Source organism: Oncorhynchus mykiss, chromosome 25, assembly GCF_057628025.1.
Source record: "Oncorhynchus mykiss isolate SJ-2025 chromosome 25, ASM5762802v1, whole genome shotgun sequence".
Classification (NCBI taxonomy): domain Eukaryota; kingdom Metazoa; phylum Chordata; class Actinopteri; order Salmoniformes; family Salmonidae; genus Oncorhynchus; species Oncorhynchus mykiss.
Window position 1 is genome coordinate 14,593,530 of NC_143046.1, and position 18,120 is coordinate 14,611,649.

An 18,120-nucleotide genomic window follows, 5' to 3' on the forward strand; every position below is an offset into this window, starting at 1 on the left:
CGGTCCATATAATAGCAGTATATCAAGTCCAGAGCCAAGTTACATATAGGCTCTGGTGAATCCTAACTAGAGAATTGTCACTCCAACTCCCAGTGCCTGACTAAGTGTTTGAGGGATTGACCCCATATTGTAAATGTGATGTTGACCTCCCCCTCCCCTGGTAGACTGGTCTGACCCCTCTAATGGAGGCAGCGTCAGGGGGCTATGCTGAGGTGGGCCGGGTGCTGCTGGATAAAGGGGCTGACGTCAACGCCCCTCCTGTCCCCTCGTCCCGAGACACAGCCCTCACCATCGCTGCAGACAAGGGCCACTACAAGTTTTGTGAGCTGCTCATCAACAGGTGGGCATTAAACCAACTAATCAATCATTCTGAAAGAATCAAGGTCTTTGTCTGAGTGTTCATTTTGAAGCCAGGAATTTCCCTAAAAGGTAATGTTTTGATTCTCTCATTCATCATTTTATCCTGTGTTTATCTCTTGTCCCCGTTTTCCTCCGTTCTCCAGGGGGGCTCACATTGATGTTCGCAACAAGAAAGGGAACACGCCACTGTGGCTGGCGGCCAACGGCGGCCATTTTGACGTGGTTCAGCTGCTGGTGCAGGCTGGGGCCGACGTAGACGCTGCAGACAACCGCAAGATCACACCGCTCATGGCTGCCTTCCGTAAGGTAGGTCGTGTCGCAGGATGACCCTTCCCCTCTGCAACACCTGGCCCTCTCACAACCTAGTTCCAGTATCAGGTCCTACAGTCTTCCCCATACCTTTACTGCTCCCAGCCTGAAACAATATTGGCCTATTTTACAGGTGTCTTTCATTTTCTCTCTCCCCTTGTCTGTGTTTCTCAGGGTCATGTAAAGGTGGTTCAGTACCTGGTAAAGGAGGTCAACCAGTTCCCCTCAGACATTGAGTGTATGAGATACATCGCTACCATCGCTGACAAGGTAACACCACCACCGGTTTGGAATGGTCTCTCTTTGAGCAAGTATGGCAGTGGGTTAGAAAGAGTTGTCCACTAACTCCACGAACTCTCTCCCTCCCTCTCTCCATCCCTCCCTCTCTCAGGAGTTGTTGAAGAAGTGCCATCAGTGCATGGAGACCATCGTCAAAGCCAAAGACCAGCAGGCTGCTGAAGCCAACAAGAACGCCAGCATTCTCCTCAAGGAGCTCGACCTGGAGAAGTCCAGAGAGGAGAGCAAGAAGCAGGCCCTGGCCGCCAAGAGAGAGAAACGCAAGGAGAAACGCAAGAAGAAGAAGGAGGAGCAGAAGAAAAAGCAGGAGGAGGAGGAGGAGGAGGAGGAGCAGGAGCAGAAGACAAACAAGGAGGAGGGGGAGGAGGACTATGAGATGCAGAAGCAGGATGACTCCGCTGAGGGTAAATTATATCTTGATTTCAATATCTATACTGATTATTAACATTTGTTTGCTGTGGCTAGTTTAACAAAAGCTAAGTGTAGATTGCAGTCAATCCTTTTCCGTAGACTGTTTTCAAAGTAAGGAAACACATGTCTATGTAATATTGTGGAACTGTCTCTTCAACTCTACATTCATCCCTCCTGCTCTTCAGAAGTGGACCCCCCCATCGACCCCCCCAGTGCGACCACTACCACCACAATCGGTATTCCCGCCACCTCGCCCTCCTTCAGCTCTGTGTTCGGCAAGAGGGCCAGTGTTGCCACGACGACCAGCACCAACCGCAAGAGCAAGAAGAACAAGACCAAGGACTCCTCCCCCAGCGAACCAATCATACGGCAGGACCCACAGGTAACTAACCAATCATAGTCAGGACCCACAGGTAACTAACCAATCATACGTCAGGACCCACAGGTAACTAACCAATCATACGTCAGGACCCACAGGTAACTAACCAATCATACGTCAGGACCCACAGGTAACTAACCAATCATACTGCAGGACCCATAGGCGGTTGGTGTATTTAAAGTATAGATTCACATTTAGATTTTACACACACACACACACACACACACACACAGTACCAGTCAAAAGTTTTGCACACTTGCTCATTCAAGGGTTTTGCTTTATTATTACTATTTTCTACATCAAAACTATGAAATGACACACATGGAATCATTTAGTAACCAAGTGTTAACACCTCAAAATATGTTTGACATTTTTCAAAGTAACCACCCTTTGCCTTGATGACAGCTTTGCACACTCTTGGCATTCTCTCAACCAGCTTTATGAGGTAGTCACCTGGAATGCATTTCAATTAACAGGTGTGCCTTGTTAAAAGTTAATTTGTGGAATTCTTAATGCGTTTGAGACAATCAGTTGTGTTGTGACAAGGTATTACCCTATTTGGTAAAAGACCAAGTACATATTATGGCAACAACAGCTCAAATAAGCAAAGAGGAACGACAGTCCATTACTTTAAGACATGAAGGTCAGTCAATCTGGAAAATGTCAAGAAATGTAAAAGTTGCTTCAAGTTCAGTCGCAAAAAACATCAAGCGCTATGATGAAACTGGCTCTCATTGGTAACGCCACAGGAAAGGAAGACCAGAGTTACCTCTGCTGCAGAGGATAAGTTCATTAGAGTTACCAGCCTCAGAAATTGCAGCCCAAATAAATGCTTCAGAGTTCAAGTAACAGACACATCTCAACACCAACTGTTCAGAGGAGACTGCGTGAATCAGGTCTTCATCATCGAATTGCTGCAAAGAAACCACTACTTAAGGACACCAATAAGAAGAAGAGACTTGTTTGGGCCCAGAAACACGAGCAATGGACATTAGACTGGTGGAAATCTGTGCTTTGGTCTGATGAGTCCAAATTTGAGATATTTGGTTTAAACCGCCCTGTCTTTGTGAGACCGCAGTGTGAGTGAAAGGATGATATTTGCATGTGTGGTTCCCACCGTGAAGCATGGAGGAGGAGGAGGTATGGTGTGGGAGTGCTTTGCTGGTGACACTGTCTGTGATTTATTTAGAATTCAAGGCACACTTAACCAGCATGGCTATCACAGCATTCTGCAGCGATTCACCATTCCATCTGGTTTTCGCTTAGTGGGACTATCATTTATTTTTCAACAAGACAATGACCCAACACACCTCCAGGCTGTGTAAGGGCTATTTGACCAAGAAGGAGAGTGATGGAGTGCTGCATCAGATGACCTGGCCTCCACAATCACCCGACCTCAACCCAATTGAGATGGTTCGGGTTGAGTTGGACCGCAGAATGAAGGAAAAGCAGCCAACAAGTGCTCAGCATATGTGGAAACTCCTTCAAGACTGTTAGAAAAGCATTCCAGATGAAGCTGGTTGAGAGAATGCCAAGTGTGCAAAGCTGTCATCAAGGCAAAGGGTGGCAACTTTGAAGAATCTCAAATATAAAATATATTTTTGATTCATTTAACACTTTTTTTTTGGTTTCATAGTTTTGATGTTGTCACTATTATTCTACAATGTAAAAATAAAGAAAAACCCTTGAATGAGTAGTTGTGTCCAAACTTGTGTGTGTGTGTGGACACCCCTTTCAAATTAGTGGATTTGTCTATTTCAGCCACGCACATTGCTGACAGGTGTATACAATCGAGCACACAGCAATGCAATCTCCATAGACAAACATTGGCAGTAGAATGTCCTTACTGAAGAGCTCTGACTTTCAACGTGACCCCGTCATAGGATGCCAACTTCCCAGTAGGTCAGTTCAACAAATTTCTGCCCTGCTAGAGTTGCCCTGGTCAACTTGAAGTGCTGTTATTGTGAAGTGGAAACGTCTCGGAGAAACAATGGCTCAGCGGCAAAGTGGTAGGCCACACAAGCTCACCGAACGGGATCGCTGGAGCGCATAGAAAGTTTGTCCTCGGTTGCAACACTCACTACCGAGTTCCAAACTGTCTCTGGAAGCAATGTCAGCACAATAACTGTTCTGTCTGGGGCTTTATGAAATGGGTTTTTCATGGCCGAGCAGCCGCACATCAGGCAGTCCGACAGACAAATCTGGGTTTGGCGGATGCCAGGAGAACACTACCTGCCACAATGCATAGTGCCAACTGTATAGTTTGGTGGGGGAAGAATAATGGTCTGGGGCTGTTTTTCATGTTTCAGGCTAGGCACCTTGTTCCAGTGAATGAAAATCACTACAGCATACAATGACATTCTAGATTATTTTGTGCTTACAACTTTGTGGCAACAGTTTGGGGAATGCCCTTTCCTGTTTAAGCATGACAATGCCCCTGTGCTTCGATATAGAAGAATTTGAATGGCCTGCACAGAGCCCTGACCTCAACACCATCTAACACCCTTGGGATGAATTGGAATGCCGACTGAGCCCGGACTAAAAGCCCAACATCAGTGCCCGACTTCACTAATGCTTTTGCGGCTGAATGGAAGCAAGTCCCCGCAGCAATGTTCCAACATCTAGTGGAAAACCAGACGAGTGGAGGTTGTTATAGCAGCAAAGGGGGACCAACTCTATATTAATCCCTGTGATTTTGGAATGAGCTGTTAGACGAGCAGGTGTCCACATACTGCTGGTCATGACTGTAAAATATAATGTAGATAAATTCAAGGATGAGTGAAGCCAGTGTTTTTAAAAAACAATTCTGGGAGGCTGAAAATACACATTTCCTTTCACAATTCTACTGTCAAACAGTCAAAGCAAGTCAATCAAGGTGTCTAATCAGTGATAATTCCATCTCTGTCCAGCAGGTGGTGCTGGCACAACACAAGGCAAACAAGATCCATGGTGACCCGCGGAGCGGGGCTGGGGGTGCAGGGGGCACCAGCGACTCAGACCCCCTGGACAGCACCGACTGTGCCAGTGAAAGTAGCAGCAGTGGGGGCAAGAGCCAGGAGCTCAACTTCCTCCCTGACCTCTCCTCTTCTTCCTCTTCCTCTTCATCCTCTTCGTCCTCGGGCCCCTCTCACAGCCTGCAGCCAGGCCCAGAGAAGAGACACTGTCATCAGCTACACCCAGTCACCGTCTCCATCTCCAAACCTACACAGAAGTGAGTGACCTGCAGTACCTTTGGTTTGAGTTAGAACTGTAGTTCTCCTAAAGGAGCTGGTCAAGCACCATCAATCACACAGAACTGTAGTTTTCCTAAAGGAGCTGGTCAAGCACCACCAATCATACAGAACAGTACATTTCTAATACAAGTACGTAGTTAAAAACAGCAACCGTATTAATTGTGAATCTGACCTTTAACCCCTTTCTCTCCCCCTCTGTCCCTCTCAGAGCTCCAGACATGAGTGAGTTGACCCCCAGCAGCTCTGTACCGTCTCAGTTTAAGACCATGTCGCTACCCGTCACATCCTCCAACAGCAAGAGCCTCACCAGCCCCAAGAGGGGACAGAAGAGAGAGGAGGGTTGGAAGGAGGTGGTGAGACGGTGGGTAGACACATATTCCATCCATAAAATCCATCTGGAAATGCTTCAAGTTAATCTATAGGTCATTTTAGGCCAGTGGTTTCCAACCGTCTTCGGTTACTGTAGCACCAGCTGAATTTTGCTCTGCCTGGAGTACCCCTGAAGTACCCCCTTGTGTATTTTATCAGTAGGCCTTTGGTCTCATGAGTCTTCTCTAGTCCCCCCTGTGGATAGGCCAGGTACCCCTGGTTGGGAATCACTGTTTTAGACAATGAGGAAGAGTAAGTTGTCAGGCCTGTGGCTCCGCATGGATTTTGTGCTTTGGCCCGGTTCTAAACCCCATATGAATCTCTCTCTCTCTCTCTGGGCTGCAGGTCCAAGAAGCTGTCGGTCCCGGCCTCGGTGGTGTCGAGGATCATGGGTAGAGGAGGCTGCAACATCACAGCTATACAGGACGTGACGGGAGCGCACATCGATGTGGACAAACAGAAAGACAAGAACGGAGAGAGAATGATCACCATCAGGTAGGGACAGGGAGGGGACCCCTGTGGTGACGGCAGCACACTATTACACCAGTCAGCAGAGTAGAGAACTGAACAGGAGGAAAGCAGAGAAAAGGGTAATAGCTATGTGTTGATTTATCCCAGTCAGGTTTTTCCCAAACTACCAGGGGTATGCGCAAGGCCGTCGGGAGTACCCTGAATAAAAATGTGATTCACTTAAAAAAAATAAACAGTATGTTTATATTTTCCAGCGGGGTTATACATTTGGGTGATACAGGTAGCCTAGTAAAATAATTAACATCCACTCACATAAACCGTTACTCTCTCGCGGGAAACCTTCACTCTTGCGCAGACATTTTGAAATTAAACACGACCATTTGAAGAATAAGCCACGGAAGCGTCTTATATGGTGAGCTACCGAGTGGCTAAGACAGGCAAGCCCCATACTATTGTGGAGGACTGGCTAAGACAGGCAAGCCCCATACTATTGTGGAGGACTGGCTAAGACAGGCAAGCCCCATACTATTGTGGAGGACTGGCTAAGACAGGCAAGCCCCATACTATTGTGGAGGACTGGCTAAGACAGGCAAGCCCCATACTATTGTGGAGGACTGGCGAAGACAGGCAAGCCCCATACTATTGTGGAGGACTTCATTCTTCCTGCTGTCGCGGATATGGCTGGGACAATGCTGGGGGAAAAGGACAAAAAAAACTATACAGACAATTTCTTCATCAAACAACACTGTTTCACAACGCATCAGTGACCTGGCAGGAGATGTTTATGAGGGGTCAATTAAGGAAGACATCCTCTTCTGCAAACCACTGGAAACCAGGACAACATGAGAGGATATTTTTTAAAGTACTGGACAGCTTTGTCACATCAAATGGACTTTGGTGGTCAAGATGTGTTGGTATCTGGACTGATGGATGTGTTGGTATCTGTACTGATGGATATGTTGGTATCTGTACTGATGGATGTGTTGGCATCTGTACTGATGGCATAAAAGTCATGACATGGAGACATAGAGTGGTAACGCGCGTGCAAGCAGTTGCTCCCGACACCACTTGGGTTCACTGCAGCATCCACCGAGAGGCTCTTGCTGCCAAAGGACTGCCTGACAGCTTGGACACTACAGTGAAAATGGTTTACTTTGTTAAATCAAGACCCCTGAACTCTCGTGTATTTTCTGCACTATGCAATGATATGGGCAGCGACCATGTAACGCTTTTACAACATACAGAAGTGCGCTGGTTATCAAGGGGCAAAGTATTGACAAAGTATTGACGAGCTTAAAGTTTTCTTTACTGACCATTTTCACTTGTCTGACCACTTGTATGATGATGAGTTTCTCACTGGCCTCTCTGGGAGATGTTTTTTCTCACCTGAATGATCTGAATCTAGGACTACAGGGACTCTCCACAACTATATTCAATGTGCGGGACAAAATTGAGGCTGATTAAGAAGTTGGAGATCTTCTCTGTCTGTATTAACAAGGACAACACACAGGTCTTCCATCATTGTATGATTTGTTTGTGTGAGAATGAACCCAAGCTTACTGACAATGTCAAATGTGATATAGCGAAGCACCTGAGAACATTGGGTGAGCAATTACACAGGTACTTTCCCGAAACAGATGACACAAACAACTGGATTCATTATCCCTTTCATGACCTGCCTCCAGTCCACTTACCGATATCTGAACAAGAGAGCCTCATCAAAATTGCAACAAGCGGTTCTGTGAAAATTGAATTTAATCAGAAGCCACTGCCAGATTTCTGGACAGGGCTGCGCTCAGAGTATCCTGCCTTGGCAAATCACACTAAGACACTGATGGCCTTTGCAACCAGGTACCTATGTGAGAGTGGATTCTCGGCCCTCACTAGCATGAAAACTAAATACAGACACAGACGGTGTGGAAAATGATTTAAGACTGAGACTCTCTCCAATACAACCCAACAGTGCAGAGTTATGTGCATCCTTTCAAGCACACATCATTAACCTGTGGTGAGTTATTCACACTTTTTAATGAACAAATAAGGTTTTATATGTAAGATGGTTAAATAAAGAGCAAAATGATTGATTATTATTATTTGTGCCCTGGTCCTAAAGAGCTCTTTGTCACTTCCCACGAGCTGGGTTATGATGACAACTTACACTCATTGTTATGTTTAATAAATTCATTGTCTAGTGTGTGTGTGACAGGCTTACAATGATGGCACAAAACAACATTTGAGAGTGCTCTGACCCTGGTGCCAGAGGGGGTACAGCTGACCCTGGTGCCAGAGGGGGTACAGCTGACCCTGGTGCCAGAGGGGGTACAGCTGACCCTGGTGCCAGAGGGGGTACAGCTGACCCTGGTGCCAGAGGGGGTACAGCTGACCCTGGTGCCAGAGGGGGTACTCAGCTGGAGGTTGAATGTTTGAAGGGGTACAGGTCTATAAAAAGTTTGGGAACCACTGATCTGAGTGATTCTACATATTTAAAAGGAATGAAGTGGAGTGTCTAATCCTCCTGCCGTATCTCCAGGAGATCAGTGAAGAGTTGAGATACTGTGATTGGTTGGAACCATGTCCATGGAATGTTTTCATTGTTGTGTGGCCCCTGACCCCTGTGTTGTGATGGTTCATTCCAGAGGTGGCACAGAGTCAACACGCCACGCAGTCCAGCTGATCAACTCTCTGATCCAGGACCCAGCCAAGGAACTAGAGGACCTGATCCCCAGGAACCACATCAGGGCCCCGGGCTCCAAGACCACCTCAGCCCCATTCCCCACCCCCACTGGAGCTAACCTTAACCTCACCATCGGTGCCAAGGCCCTGGGCTCCCTGGTCACGTCCTCTGGGGTCTCCTTCCAGTCTTCATCCTCTCAGACAGGGGGTAAGATGGGTAAGGGTCTGTCTGGGGTGAGGCAGCCCTTCCCTGTGTCTCTCCCCCTGGCCTATGCCCATCCCCAGCTGGCCCTCCTGGCAGCCCAGACCATGCATCAGATCAGGCTCCCCAGGCTGCCCATGGCCCAGTTTGGTGGGACCTTCTCCCCTGCCGCCAGCACCTGGGGCCCGTTCCCGGTGCGGCCGCTGAGTCCCGGTAGCGCCAACAGCTCCCCCAAACACAACGGTGGTAGCAGTGGTAACAACCAGACCAGATCCAACTTGTCTAGTCATAATGATCACAATAACACATCATCCACGGGCTCCTCTGTCTCCAGTCCTAGTGCCTCTAACAGTCAGACAGCTACGACTACAGGGTCACCCCACACCCCTAACCACCCTCATGGGGCCCAGGCCCAACCCAGTGCCCCCACCCCTTCCTCAGTCAGGAAACAGCTGTTCACCTCTGACCCCAAGCACACAGGGATCAACTCTGTCTCCATGGTTACTGCCACCACTGTCAGTAGTAGTCACTCAGTGAGAGGTACAGTGTCTCCCGCCCACCAACACACAGGCTTAATGGCTACGTACGCCCCTAACACTCCTCATCCCCAGGTCGCACCCATCTCTCAGCCCCCCAAGTCACCTCCCAGCGCCCCCACTGCTCCCCCAGGCAAGGAGAAGCTGACCCCCTCCCTCTCTCAGGAGGGCCAGCACGTCTCCGTCAACAATGTGGTTAGTTCAGGTGGTTTCACCGCCCCTGCCATGGCTGCCCCCTCCAAACCTGAGCCCCGCCAGCAGCAGCACCAACCCCCTCCTCCCCTAACCTCCACCAGCTCATCAGACCCCCCTCCACCTCTCCAGTCCAGCTCCCACCTCCCCCCCTCCTCCTCCGCCCCCTCACACAAACACCCCAACAGCACCGTACCCCACTTCTCGGCTCCCGCTCCCCGCATCTCACACCGCATGCAGCCCCCGACAGGGCCCTACTACCAACACCCCAACCAGCAGCAGCAACAACAACAACCGTTCCTACCCCACAACACACAGCAACAACATGAGCACCCCAAACAGAAGCTGCCCCAGCCCCCCTCCATGCTCCCTCAGCCCCAGTCCTCCATGGGTCTGATGAACGGCTCTCCGATGCAGCAACAGCAGGTCCATGGTGGGGCCAAGCCCCAGCAGATGCCCCCTAACTTCGGCCCTGCAGCCCTCTTCAACCATTTCAGCAGCATGTTCGACAACAACAACCAGGTGGGTGCCACTATTTTTATTATCCACAGAAAAACATTTTATTACAATAGAGCAGGACTCTCCCACCCTGTTCCTGGAGAGATACCATCCAGTAGGTTTTAACTCCAACCCTGTTCCTGGAGAGATACCATCCAGTAGGTTTTAACTCCAACCCTGTTCCTGGAGAGATACCATCCAGTAGGTTTTAACTCCAACCCTGTTTCTGGAGAGATACCATCCAGTAGGTTTTAACTCCAACCCGTTCCTGGAGAGATACCATCCAGTAGGTTTTAACTCCAACCCTGTTCCTGGAGAGATGCCAACCCTGTTCCTGTAGACATACCATCCAGTAAATTTTAACTCCAACCCCATTCCCGGAGAGATACCATTCAGTAGGTTTTAAGAGTTAGGAGTTGAAACCTACAGAAGGGTATCTCTCCAGGAACAGGGTTGGAGTTGAAACCTACAGAAGGGTATCTCTCCAGGAACAGGGTTGGAGAGCCCTGCCATAGAGTAACAACATGTTTAAAGGTAGTGACCTAAACATCAGTGCCTGTGCCCCAGTTTGCTCATTAACCACTTCTCTCTATTAGGTGGGTAACAACCAGGTGTGGGGTGCGTGCCACCTCCCTGCCCGCTCCCCTCCTGAGCAGCAGTATTCTGCCCCTCCCGCCTACATGGGCCAGATGGATGGCATGATGGCCCCTCCTCCAGACAGCTCCAAGGCCCCTGGGTACCGCTCTGCCTCACAGAGGATGGTCAACAGTCCTATTGGTAAAAGAAAGGGCCATTTTAGATGTATTTATTTTACTGTGTTTGACCTTTTTATTGTTTTATTTAACCAGGTAAAACCCATTGAGGTTAAAAACCTATTTTGCGAGGGCGACCTGGCAATAAGGCAAAACAGGGAAATAGTAGCGTGTCCATAAAACATTACAAAAAAATACAGAATACACACAGAGGACAGTGTCACAAGTTACAGACACAATTGAATATTAGAAACAACTGCAGTTGTCACAAAGTGTTGTCGATCAGAGTCTTAAAACAGACAAGGACACTAACTCCCCAACCTTCTGAAGCATGTTCCGGGATGGAAGGGCATTATGGGAAAAATATTGTTTCCCCATCTCGGTTCTAGCCTTAGGAACAGACAAGGACAGCAGCGACTGTGAACGAAGACTATATTGAGTGACTGATCTGGTCAGTAAGGAACAGAGATGAAAAGGGAGTTGTCCATCAATGCTGTGCACATATAAGTGTATCTGTGCTTTAGCCTCCTGGTGGAGAGAGCGGTCCATTGCACCATAGCATACAGATCACAGTGATGGGTCCGTAATCTAGCATTAGTAATAGATCTTAAAGCACCGTGATACACTGTCTAGAGTTTAAGGTACTTGCTGAGGCCTGCATATAGACAATATCACCATAATCCAGCGCTGATTTAAAATAAATAAAAAATGTTAAGTGCTTTGAACAACATCCTTTCAGACTAACATTGAAAAGCAAGATTTTTTTGTTCCTGAAATAGAAACCCAATTTCAACTTCAGTTTCTTGGTCAACCTTACGCCCCAAACTCTCTCCCTGTCTTACAGCTCTAAGTCTGACCAGCTATGCTACCAGTACAGTTGAAGTCAGAAGTTTACATACACCTTAGCCACATACATTTAAACTCTGTTCTTCATTCTTCACAATTCTTCACAATTCCTGACATTTAATCCTAGTAAAAACTCCATGTCTTAGGTCAGTTAGGATCAGCACTTTATTTTAGAATGTGAAATGTCAGAATAATAGTAGAGAGAATGATTTATTTCAGCTTTTATTTCATCACATTCCCAGTGGGTCAGAAGTTTACATACACTCAATTAGTATTTGGTAGCATTGCCTATACATTGTTTAACTTGGGTCAAAAGTTTTGGGTACCCTTCCACAAGCTTCTCACAATAAGTTGGGTGAATGTTGGCCCATTCCTCCTGACAGAGCTGGTGTAACTGAGTCAGGTTTGTAGGCCTCCTTGTTCGCACAAGCTTTTTCAGTTCTGCCCACACATTTTCTATAGGGTTGAGGTCAGGGCTTTGCGATGGCCACTCCAATACCTTGACTTTGTTGTCCTTAAGCCATTTTGCCACAACTTTAGAAGTATGCTCGGGGTCATTGTCCATTTGGAAGACCCATTTGCAACCAAGCTTTAACTTCCTGACTGATGTCTTGAGATGTTTCTTCAATATATCCACATCATTTTCCTACCTCATGATGCCATCTATTGTGTGAGGTGCAACAGTCCCTCCTGCAGCAAAGCACCCCCACAACATGATGCTGCCACCCCCTGTGCTTCATGGTTGGGATGGTGTTCTTCGGCTTGCAGGCCTCCCCATTTTTCCTCCAAACATAATGATGGTCATTATGGTCAAACAGTTCTATTTTTGTTTCATCAGACCAGAGGACATTTCTCCAAAAAGTACAATCTTTGTCCCCATGTGCAGTTGCAAACCGTAGTCTGGCTTCTTAATGAATGTTTTGGAGCCGTGGCTTCTTCCTTGCTGAGCGGCCTTTCAGGTTATGTCGATATAGGACTCGTTTTACTGTGGATATAGATAGTATTGTACCGGTTTCCTCCAGCATCTTCACAGGGTCCTTTGCACTTGTTCTGGGATTGATTTGCACTTTTCGCAAAAGTACATTCATCTGTAGGAGACAGAACACGTCTCCTTCCTGAGCGGTATGACGGCTGCGTGGTCCCATGGTGTTTATACTTGCATACTATTGTTTGTACAGATGAACGTGGTACCTTCAGGCATTTGGAAATTGCTCCCAAGGATGAACCAGACTTGTGGAGGTCTACATTTTTTTTCCTGAGGTCTTGGCTGATTTCTTTTGATTTTCCCATAATGTCAAGCAAAGAGTCACTGAGTTTGAAGGTAGGCCTTGAAATACATCCACAGGTACAACTCCAATTGACTCAAATTATGTCAATTAGCTTATCAGAAGCTTCTAAAGCCATGACTTCCTATTCTGGAATTTTCCAAAGCTGTTTAAAGGCACATTCAACTTAGTGTATGTAAACTTCTGACCCACTGAATTATAAGTGAAATAATCTGTCTAAATAATTGTTGGAAAAATTACTTGTCGTGCACAAAGTAGATGTCTTAACCGACTTGCCAAAACTATAGTTTGTTCACAAGAAATTTGTGGAGTGGTTGAAAAACGAGTTTTAATGACTCCAACCTAAGTGTATGTAAACGTCCGACTTCAATTGTATGTCTTATAGTCCAGTCTACCTGCAGTCTATAGGCCTCTAACTCTCTCTCCTTTCTCCGTATGTAGCTTTGACCAGCTATGCTACCAGTATGTCTGGTAGTCCAGTCTATCTACACGGGCCAGCAGCTGTGGGCACCCCCTCCTTCAGCAGACAGCACTTCTCCCCTCACCCCTGGAGCGCTGCCACATCAGGTACTGACACAGATGTGTGAAAATGAATCTAAAATGGCCATGAAGCTTATTTTCCAGGAATTCAACACACAGAACATAAATGATTTAACTAACACAATTTAAGAGATTTTTGCTTAACTGTGTTTTAGACTCAAAACCACTAACCTTTAACCTCTCATCTTCCCAGGCGAGTCCCAGGCGGTGCCCCCTCCCTCCACGGTGTCATCATCTGGCCCCGTGGCCCCCCCTCCCCACCAGGCCAAGCAGGGCAGCAGCCAGCAGGACAGGAAGGTGCCTCCTCCCATCGGGACAGAGAGGCTGGCGAGGATCAGACAGACCACCGTCAACCCTCCTCTCCTCCAGACCTCCTACACCGCTCCTGTAGGACAGGGAGGCATATGGTCCTTTGGAGTCGGCAGCGCCTCGGGTGAGTAGTCACACACATTCCAGACACACACACACACAACCTCTAACCCACGCTGGTCTCTCCATCCCCAATGTCTTACTGCCCTGATATACAGCTGATGGCTATACACACACCCCTTCGAGCACACCCCCCATTTCTGTCTCTTACCTCCCGTCTCCCTCACCTCTAGAAGCCATGTCAGGTTGGTCTCAGCCCCTGATGGGAAGTCACGTGATCCACCCTGGGCTGCAGGCGGACCACACCTTCTCCCAGTACCAGCCCATGGAGCAGGACGACTCCGGCATCTCTAACCCCGCTAACTACCACCAGCAACACATCAACCACCCCAACAACTACATGGACTTCCCCAAGGTAACACACACATGAAAGTATCATATCATCACAAATGGCCATTCCTCTTTTTGTCTGTGTCTCCAGGGTAGGACCATGTTAATATACTGTAGTTAGTGGACTGGTTGTCTCCAGGGTAGGACCATGTTAATATACTGTAGTTAGTGGACTGGTTGTCTCCAGGGTAGGACCATGTTAATATACTGTAGTTAGTGGACTGGTTGTCTCCAGGGTAGGACCATGTTAATATACTGTAGTTAGTGGACTGGTTGTCTCCAGGGTAGGACCATGTTAATATACTGTAGTTAGTGGACCATGTTAATATACTGTAGTTAGTGGACCTGGTTGTCTCCAGTGTAGGACCATGTTAATATACTGTAGTTAGTGGACCGGTTGTCTCCAGGGTAGGACCATGTTAATATACTGTAGTTAGTGGACTGGTTGTCTCCAGGGTAGGACCATGTTAATATACTGTAGTTAGTGGACTGGTTGTCTCCAGGGTAGGACCATGTTAATATACTGTAGTTAGTGGACCATGTTAATATACTGTAGTTAGTGGACTGGTTGTCTCCAGGGTAGGACCGTGTTAATATACTGTAGTTAGTGGACTGGTTGTCTCCAGGGTAGGACCATGTTAATATACTGTAGTTAGTGGACTGGTTGTCTCCAGGGTAGGACCATGTTAATATACTGTAGTTAGTGGACCATGTTAATATACTGTAGTTAGTGGACCGTGTTAATATACTGTAGTTAGTGGACCATGTTAATATACTGTAGTTAGTGGACCATGTTAATATACTGTAGTTAGTGGACTGGTTGTCTCCAGGGTAGGACCATGTTAATATACTGTAGTTAGTGGACCATGTTAATATACTGTAGTTAGTGGACCATGTTAATATACTGTAGTTAGTGGACCATGTTAATATACTGTAGTTAGTGGACCATGTTAATATACTGTAGTTAGTGGACTGGTTGTCTCCAGGGTAGGACCATGTTAATATACTGTAGTTAGTGGACTGGTTGTCTCCAGCGTAGGACCATGTTAATATACTGTAGTTAGTGGACTGGTTGTCTCCAGGGTAGGACCATGTTAATATACTGTAGTTAGTGGACTGGTTGTCTCCAGGGTAGGACCATGTTAATATACTGTAGTTAGTGGACCATGTTAATATACTGTAGTTAGTGGACTGGTTGTCTCCAGGGTAGGACCATGTTAATATACTGTAGTTAGTGGACTGGTTGTCTCCAGGGTAAGACCATGTTAATATACTGTAGTTAGTGGACTGGTTGTCTCCAGGGTAGGACCGTGTTAATATACTGTAGTTAGTGGACTGGTTGTCTCCAGGGTAGGACCATGTTAATATACTGTAGTTAGTGGACTGGTTGTCTCCAGGGTAGGACCGTGTTAATATACTGTAGTTAGTGGACTGGTTGTCTCCAGGGTAGGACCATGTTAATATACTGTAGTTAGTGGACTGGTTGTCTCCAGGGTAGGACCATGTTAATATACTGTAGTTAGTGGACCATGTTAATATACTGTAGTTAGTGGACTGGTTGTCTCCAGGGTAGGACCGTGTTAATATACTGTAGTTAGTGGACTGGTTGTCTCCAGGGTAGGACCGTGTTAATATACTGTAGTTAGTGGACTGGTTGTCTCCAGGGTAGGACCATGTTAATATACTGTAGTTAGTGGACCATGTTAATATACTGTAGTTAGTGGACTGGTTGTCTCCAGGGTAGGACCATGTTAATATACTGTAGTTAGTGGACCATGTTAATATACTGTAGTTAGTGGACTGGTTGTCTCCAGGGTAGGACCGTGTTAATATACTGTAGTTAGTGGACTGGTTGTCTCCAGGGTAGGACCGTGTTAATATACTGTAGTTAGTGGACTGGTTGCCTCCAGGGTAGGACCATGTTAATATACTGTAGTTAGTGGACTGGTTGTCTCCAGGGTAGGACCGTGTTAATATACTGTAGTTAGTGGACTGGTTGTCTCCAGGGTAGGACCGTGTTAATATACTGTAGTTAGTGGACCTGGTTGTCTCCAGGGTAGGACAATGTTAATATACTGTAGTTAGTGGACTGGTTGTCTCCAGGGTAGGACAATGTTAATATACTGTAGTTAGTGGACTGGTTGTCTCCAGGGTAGGACCATGTTAATATACTGTAGTTAGTGGACTGGTTGTCTCCAGGGGAGGACAATGTTAATATACTGTAGTTAGTGGACCGGTTGTCTCCAGGGTAGGACCATGTTAATATACTGTAGTTAGTGGACTGGTTGTCTCCAGGGTAGGACCGTGTTAATATACTGTAGTTAGTGGACTGGTTGTCTCCAGGGTAGGACCATGTTAATATACTGTAGTTAGTGGACTGGTTGTCTCCAGGGTAGGACCATGTTAATATACTGTAGTTAGTGGACTGGTTGTCTCCAGGGTAGGACCATGTTAATATACTGTAGTTAGTGGACCATGTTAATATACTGTAGTTAGTGGACCATGTTAATATACTGTAGTTAGTGGACTGGTTGTCTCCAGGGTAGGACCATGTTAATATACTGTAGTTAGTGGACCATGTTAATATACTGTAGTTAGTGGACCGTGTTAATATACTGTAGTTAGTGGACTGGTTGTCTCCAGGGTAGGACCATGTTAATATACTGTAGTTAGTGGACTGGTTGTCTCCAGGGTAGGACTGTGTTAATATACTGTAGTTAGTAAACCTGGTTGTCTCCAGGGTAGGACCGTGTTAATATACTGTAGGTAGTAAACCTGGTTGTGATGTGTATTAATAACCTTGTTGTCATCAAACACCAGGGTATGGCCATGTCAATTTATGGAGGGACCATGTTGCCCCCCAACCCCCCTATGGGAGAGGGTCCGGGGGGGGCCATGTTCAACGGGCTGCACGCTGCCGACCCTGCATGGAGCCCCATCATCAAGGTGGTCCCCAACAACGCAGACAACACCGACCCACAGCAGGTGAGACTTTATCCACACACACACACACACACACAGTTCTTTGCTAATGAAATTTCCTCTTCTCGTTCAGGTGTGGCCTGGGACCTGGCCTCCTCATGTGCACCTGAACCACGTCAACTAGCCGGCCGGCATTGACAGCAATCAAACACACATCCACATCACACACCACAAACATGAATTTAATTTCCAACTGACAACAAAACCCTGATGAGACAACAAAAAACGAACAGACTTGTATAACATGTTAACTTTAGTAGAGAACGGAGAGCAAAGCAGAGTTTGAAGAATTGGAGAGAAATTATCTTGACACCGTTCTTTAATGTGCCTAACTCAAAATAAGAAATATACTACAATTTGAGCGAGGGCTGTTATGGTAGTGGGGTCGGGAGGGAGGGAAAATTCTGGGCCCTAATTGAAGTACTGTTAATGTCTGATGAACAACCAAATTGATGGTGACAGCCTGTCCAACAGGCTCCATGCTCTGTGTAGCATAGATGTAGGACTTTGACCCACGTGCAGAGTTGTCGCTCTCCTCAGGGGGAGACCTGATGAAGGTGATGACGACGGAGCTAATGATACTCAACCAACAACTAGAGGATGATGATTACCTAAAGAGAGGCAGAGAGAGGGAAAGAAATCAGAATACCTTTTAGTGGTAAATACATGTATAATTGTTTACATACTAAAAAGGGTTAAATTGAGAGTACATTTCACGTCGTATAGTGGCTCTACTTTACGTAGCCTGTATTAATGTGAAATATTTACCTTAATATTCAATAAACATATTGATATGTACTTGTGGTGGTGTACCTTTTTGTTTGTGTAGGTAGGGCTTTGTTTTCATTTCACCAAAATGAATAGCATGTTTGACAAGTGACAACAATGTATTTATATATTGTCATCTTGGAGAATAACATCTGCACACAACTCATGGCTCCGATGCGATACATTTATTAATAAATATTAACATTGACAGCTAATCAAGTGGGAAGGTGGTATTTACCACATACAGTGGGTCAAAA

The 18,120-nt window shown here is 46.5% G+C and overlaps 1 protein-coding gene across 50 annotated transcripts in view; it reads left to right on the forward strand.

Annotated features, from left to right (window-relative positions):
• The window catches only part of LOC110504378 (ankyrin repeat and KH domain-containing protein 1), a 69,049-nt gene extending 51,156 nt beyond the window's left edge, over positions 1-17,893 (forward strand). For 32 of the 50 annotated variants that reach the window (XM_090220175.1, XM_090220186.1, XM_090220190.1 and 29 more), the window contains exons 24-38: positions 165-340; positions 504-666; positions 844-939; positions 1,061-1,370; positions 1,563-1,759; positions 4,666-4,967; positions 5,198-5,350; positions 5,704-5,853; positions 8,466-9,954; positions 10,527-10,707; positions 13,256-13,381; positions 13,548-13,787; positions 13,957-14,138; positions 16,934-17,098; positions 17,169-17,893. In XM_090220175.1, coding sequence (XP_090076301.1) covers positions 165-340; positions 504-666; positions 844-939; positions 1,061-1,370; positions 1,563-1,759; positions 4,666-4,967; positions 5,198-5,350; positions 5,704-5,853; positions 8,466-9,954; positions 10,527-10,707; positions 13,256-13,381; positions 13,548-13,787; positions 13,957-14,138; positions 16,934-17,098; positions 17,169-17,219 — 3,981 coding nt within the window. In that variant the 3' untranslated portion in view covers positions 17,220-17,893. The remainder of the gene's footprint in view (positions 1-164; positions 341-503; positions 667-843; positions 940-1,060; positions 1,371-1,562; positions 1,760-4,665; positions 4,968-5,197; positions 5,351-5,703; positions 5,854-8,465; positions 9,955-10,526; positions 10,708-13,255; positions 13,382-13,547; positions 13,788-13,956; positions 14,139-16,933; positions 17,099-17,168) is intronic. The other 18 variants (XM_090220200.1, XM_090220202.1, XM_090220187.1 and 15 more) reach the window with 3 other exon arrangements.
• The last annotated feature ends 227 nt before the right edge of the window (positions 17,894-18,120 follow it).